General features: G+C 41.1%; 1 protein-coding gene and 1 long non-coding RNA gene across 2 annotated transcripts in view; one reads left to right on the top strand and one right to left on the bottom strand.

Moving 5' to 3' along the window:
• The window catches only part of LOC109974705 (uncharacterized), a 15,447-nt gene that overhangs the window by 4,516 nt on the left and 5,143 nt on the right, over nucleotides 1-5,788 (top strand). The gene's annotated exons all lie outside the window — the stretch shown is intronic.
• rpz (rapunzel) overlaps nucleotides 1,217-5,788 on the bottom strand; it is a 6,534-nt gene continuing 1,962 nt past the window's right edge. Inside the window, exons 2-3 of the mRNA XM_020625044.1 lie at nucleotides 5,080-5,168; nucleotides 1,217-2,606 (exon numbers count right to left, since the gene is read on the bottom strand). Of these exons, the coding sequence (XP_020480700.1) occupies nucleotides 1,892-2,572 (681 nt within the window). The 5' untranslated portion in view covers nucleotides 2,573-2,606; nucleotides 5,080-5,168 and the 3' untranslated portion in view covers nucleotides 1,217-1,891. The remainder of the gene's footprint in view (nucleotides 2,607-5,079; nucleotides 5,169-5,788) is intronic.

The raw sequence follows: 5,788 nt of genomic DNA on the forward strand, positions 1-5,788 counted from the left end.
AAGAAGGATCATTCTACATCCCAAATATTTTAATCGTAATGTACTGATACATTTGATGACTAAAACAGAATCTGTACCTATTTTAGAAAGTTCCTTCACATTTCCATTTTTATTATAGTAAAGAATTTACTACCCCAACTCGGTATTATGCATTGATGTTTAATCATAGTGGTACATACAGTATACAACCAGGCATCAAAAATCCATAACAAAAAAGGCAACATTCACATACTGTATATGACATTTTACAAAAGCCTTGAGAAATTCATATCAATTTCCTCCATATCATCAGCATTTTGATTCTGTAGCGTATACTGAATCTGCTGTGGCACACTGCCACGTACTGGAACGATTACGGGCTAGACCTTAGAAAAGCATTTAACAAAATATATAATGACAATCAGATTACTTTCAGTGGTCACGTCTACCCTACATTTTTCTGACAGCCTGATCAGTCCTGATACAGAAATCCAAAACCATCTGGCACAAATGATCCCACCTAAGGAAAAAAAAAAAAAAAAAAAAGACAATGGAATTTTACAATTCCAGCTGTAGTGTGTAGAGCATTCAAAACATAATGCTCATACAAACAATATACTAAAATGATTAAGTCAAAAACCCATAAAAAACTAAAATACAGAACTGATCACACAGTTACACTGTTGGTCAGACGATGAAGTGCAGGAGCACAAAAAGCCAAAAATGTATCCTGATGCTTAGGCTAGACAGAAAGAAACATTGTATAATGGAGGTTAAATGATTTAGATGTTTGAACAAACTAACCACTGATCGTTTTTAAGGCAACACTTGGTGCACCTCCTCATCAAAAGTCAAATACCTCAGTTATCTACAGAACAAACACAACATAGGGATGAGTTGTGAAAATCGAAGCACACATTAAGTCATTGTTTATTTTGATCCCATGAAAGGCAATTTACTGTATCCTCCTGTGGTGAGGTGCTTTATTTTGCCAGATGTAGTGTTACTGTACATAAACCCAGATATTCATGTCCTGTGTTTCAGTGTTTTAACTGAAAATGTTCACTAAAAGTAAAGAAAAACAAGGGACTCAGAGCAGCAGCATCAGAAATATTAAATGTAGTGCTTGAGAGCAACAAGTGTGCACAGTGTATCATGAGCTCCATGCATAAGAAGCCTATAATGTTGATCATATATGTGTATATAACAATGATATGATTCTGTATCTGTAGTTACATTCTTCAGAGCTCAGCTTGTGTTGTGTTGGGGTTTTACTAACTTTTTAGTTTTGTAATAACAGCAGTTATTACAACAATGGCAAAATGAAAACGGGATTATTAACTTACCTAATTTTACAGAATTCATAGGAGGCCCTCTAGTGGTGTCATGTGAACATGACAGCAGGGTGACACTCATTTCCTTGTAGTGTAATACATGTATTTCCTAAGATGATGACAAACGGGCAAACATTTTCCAAAATGGGTGAGATACGTTGTAATATCGCACACTACAGTTAGGTAGATTTATGTTAAAGCATGGTTTATTTATGTGACTGATGTTCTGTATGAAAACACTTTAGCCTTTAGGTAGGCTTATGATTAATTGTAAAGATCCCATTTTCTATAATTTAAACACCACAGTGCTACCCAGGTTTATCACACAGCTTGATGAATCTGTATCTGTAAACTGTCAACTACATGCCTGCAACACAAAGGCCAAGTCTGGACAAATAGTGTTTTTGAAAATGAGACGTATTAGTGCTCAACACTGTGAATGGGATTTCAAACAGTAAACACAAATGCTTCCAAAGTGCTTATAGAGAGAGGATAGAGTGAGAGAGAATGTGGATATGTGACGCCCACATAAGAAGGAAAAGCAGCAGTGGAGGGAAAAAGCTCGTCATGTTTCTTCTTCATTTGCACCTGCGAAGCGCCTCCTGCATCTTATCTTGCACATGCTCCATCTTTTCAGCCCACTCCTCACTCAGGCTCTCCTCGTCATCTCCAATGACGGCAGCGTAGCCCATGAGGGCAATGAGCCCGATGCAGAACAGGTAGGTGAGACGTGTGCAGAGTCGCTCCATGGTGCGGCGGTCGCCTTGCGAGTGCTTCAGGTAGACATCCAGGATGGGCCTGCTGAAGAGCTTCGGTTTACCCACCACGCCGTCGTACAGCGTGTGCAGATTCTGGTCCCCCAAGTCATTGGCATAGCTCTTCTCAAAGTCGTCTTTCTTGTGTGTACGGTGCTTCGGCAGTGCATCTACCATCTCCATGAACTTTCTGAACTGGTTCTTCAGGTTCTCCTCAACCTGACAGTATTGGCCATCCAGCGTTTCCTTTTTGATCTGTACCAGCGTGTTGCGATTCTGCTGGGAGAGCTGGTCCAGCGCCCGATTGACTGAGCCAAACTCGCGCTTCAGGGTGCGAATATCCTCGTCATCGATTTGGTGCAAAACCACTCGGATCAGGGAACCAGCCACGCCAAAAATGGGGTTAACCACGGCGGCTGCTGAGGAGATGGTGGCCACACACTCAAGCACTTTGACCAGGCCCTGCTTCAGCTTGGCCCGGTCCTCATTGATGTCCTCATCCATCCTGGTTTCCAGGTAGTGCAGGTGATGAAGATGACTAAGAGAGAGGAAGAGAGACAGAGGTTACTAGCCTGTTAATGATGGTCTATAGCAGGCCTCTGCCACACTTATCAGAATTAAAAGTGTGGATGCCCAATGGGACCTGTCAGAACCTAAGGGTTTGGGCCAGTTTCAAACAGAAATTTAGAAATTATGTTTGGGTCGGGTTCAGACATTTAGGCCAAACACAAATGTCTGCTTCATTTAATGATGAGGGCAAAAGAAATGGACAAACTCAACTGTGTCAGGCTCTGGTTGAGTTTGGACGCCACATTCTTGGAGACCGGTCGGTTTCGGACAGAAATATGCAGTCTGATCCATGCTCTAATCAGAATGAGGCATTCTGGGTACAGCTTAAATCCCCAGACTTACAGTAGTATTAAAACAGCAGCAGGGTCATTTTACAGTGGTGGTGGGGTGTCTGTTTTTCTAACATAAATTATTGTCAAATGGACTCTGTAGAAAATACCAAATACCCAGATGTGATATTTCACCAACAATGAATTTACCTGAGACAGACAATTTATTTGCTCTATACTGATCAAGCATAAAGTAAATGGGACTGTGTTTTCCCAATAATCTTCATTTAAGAGTTTTTTGAGAAGAAAAAAAAAAAAAAAAAATCATATTTGTTGCCACTTCTAGAGAAATGTAAACATTGTTCCATTGGCACATGTAGAATTGAATCCAATTATTTTCTTGAGTCTTTTAACTCTGTACAATTTAGCTGAAACAAAATGATATACAGTGCCTTGCGAAAGTATTCGGCCCCCTTGAACTTTGCGACCTTTTGCCACATTTCAGGCTTCAAACATAAAGATATAAAACTGTAATTTTTTGTGAAGAATCAACAACAAGTGGGACACAATCATGAAGTGGAACGAAATTTATTGGATATGTCAAACTTTTTTAACAAATAAAAAACTGAAAAATTGGGCGTGCAAAATTATTCAGCCCCCTTAAGTTAATACTTTGTAGCGCCACCTTTTGCTGCGATTACAGCTGTAAGTCACTTGGGGTATGTCTCTATCAGTTTTGCACATCGAGAGACGGAAATTTTTGCCCATTCCTCCTTGCAAAACAGCTCGAGCTCAGTGAGGTTGGATAGAGAGCGTTTGTGAACAGCAGTTTTCAGTTCTTTCCACAGATTCTCAATTGGATTCAGGTCTGGACTTTGACTTGGCCATTCTAACACCTGGATATGTTTATTTGTGAACCATTCCATTGTAGATTTTGCTTTATGTTTTGGATCATTGTCTTGTTGGAAGACAAATCTCCGTCCCAGTCTCAGGTCTGTTGCAGACTCCATCAGGTTTCCTTCCAAAATGGTCCTGTATTTGGCTCCATCCATCTTCCCATCAATTTTAACCATCTTCCCTGCCCCTGCTGAAGAAAAGCAGGCCCAAACCATGATGCTGCCACCACCATGTTTGACAGTGGGGATGGTGTGTTCAAGGTGATGAGCTGTGTTGCTTTTACGCCAAACATAACGTTTTGCATTGTTGCCAAAAAGTTCGATTTTGGTTTCATCTGACCAGAGCACCTTCTTCCACATGTTTGGTGTGTCTCCCAGGTGGCTTGTGGCAAACTTTAAACAACACTTTTTATGGATATCTTTAAGAAATGGCTTTCTTCTTGCCACTCTTCCATAAAGGCCAGATTTGTGCAGTATACGACTGATTGTTGTCCTATGGACAGAGTCTCCCACCTCAGCTGTAGATCTCTGCAGTTCATCCAGAGTGATCATGGGCCTCTTGGCTGCATCTCTGATCAGTCTTCTCCTTGTATGAGCTGAAAGTTTAGAGGGACGGCCAGGTCTTGGTAGATTTGCAGTGGGACTTACAGCTGTAATCGCAGCAAAAGGTGGCGCTACAAAGTATTAACTTAAGGGGGCTGAATAATTTTGCACGCCCGATTTTTCAGTTTTTTATTTATTAAAAAAGTTTGAAATATCCAATAAATTTCGTTCCACTTCATGATTGTGTCCCACTTGTTGTTGATTCTTCACAAAAAATTACTTTTATATCTTTATGTTTGAAGCCTGAAATGTGGCAAAAGGTCGCAAAGTTCAAGGGGGCCGAATACTTTCGCAAGGCACTGTAAATATCATAAATAAATCAAAAATGAAAATAATAGTTCAGCCATAAATGAGTCATGTACATTGTAAATTAATTTGATAGGCCTGGGAAAGTGTCCATTATGTGTGACCAACACTTCAACAGCCACAGTATGAATCAGCTGGCTTCACTTCTCAGCTGCTCAATACATCGGCTTTAAGGTTGACTGAACAGTAACATTTAAAATATGTTGACCACCTGACACTGTTGTACAGAGCAACTTGTTTTCTGCTTGCCCTGACAGCCACAGGGAGCAGGCATTTCATGGGCCATTCTCAGACTATTCCAACATGTTAGACAAACGGTTGTGACAGAAATCTGCTGTTTAAGTGTTGGAGAGCTGTAGCATCTTACATGAAGTCTCTTGTCTTCAAGCTCACACAGGAGCCTCAGCCCGTGTTGTTAATGTAAGCAAACCGACACTGGTCCTGACCAGATAATTCCTGAAACAAAATACATAGAGTAAGAGATAAGTAGTGATACAAATGCATCCAACACTGAACATGTCTCTGAACCAGGAAGTGACAGGTTTTTGTCCCCAGGTGGTTGCAGTTTTCAGCAGCAGTGAAGGAGTTAACAGCCTCTCCTTTGCTGAGAGACGGCTCAGTTCAGCGCTGCAGCCTTTCAGCACCAGGCTTCTCTCTATGTGTTTCTATGGACTGAAACGATAGCTCCTTGGCAGCAGCGAGCTGAATGACGAAGACATGTAGAGAAGCTAGCAGCAGCTAGTGGGTGGGACAGAGAAACTCTAGCCACAGCTCAGTGGGAAAACAAGTGTGCCCCCGCTGTCGTAGCTGTGAGACGCGTTCATTACATGACAGGAGCTATTGAACATAATGTGTTATGGTTTCAGGTGAGGCCAGATGTAGATGTTTAAAGTGAAACCTGTGCTAAGTGACTGCTGAAAGCTACAAGAAAAGCTCAGACACCATTTGTCTTTGCTAAAACAGGATTATACATTAGTGTTTTGCCACAAACAGAAGCGTGATATTGGACAGTCAACCTTGAAGCTAAATTTGGTCCCAGCACTTCTAACAAAAAAGGAAGAGTGTGTGCCATAAAT

The sequence above is a fragment of the Monopterus albus genome, unplaced genomic scaffold, assembly GCF_001952655.1.
Source record: "Monopterus albus unplaced genomic scaffold, M_albus_1.0 scaffold344.1, whole genome shotgun sequence".
Classification (NCBI taxonomy): Eukaryota; Metazoa; Chordata; class Actinopteri; order Synbranchiformes; family Synbranchidae; genus Monopterus; species Monopterus albus.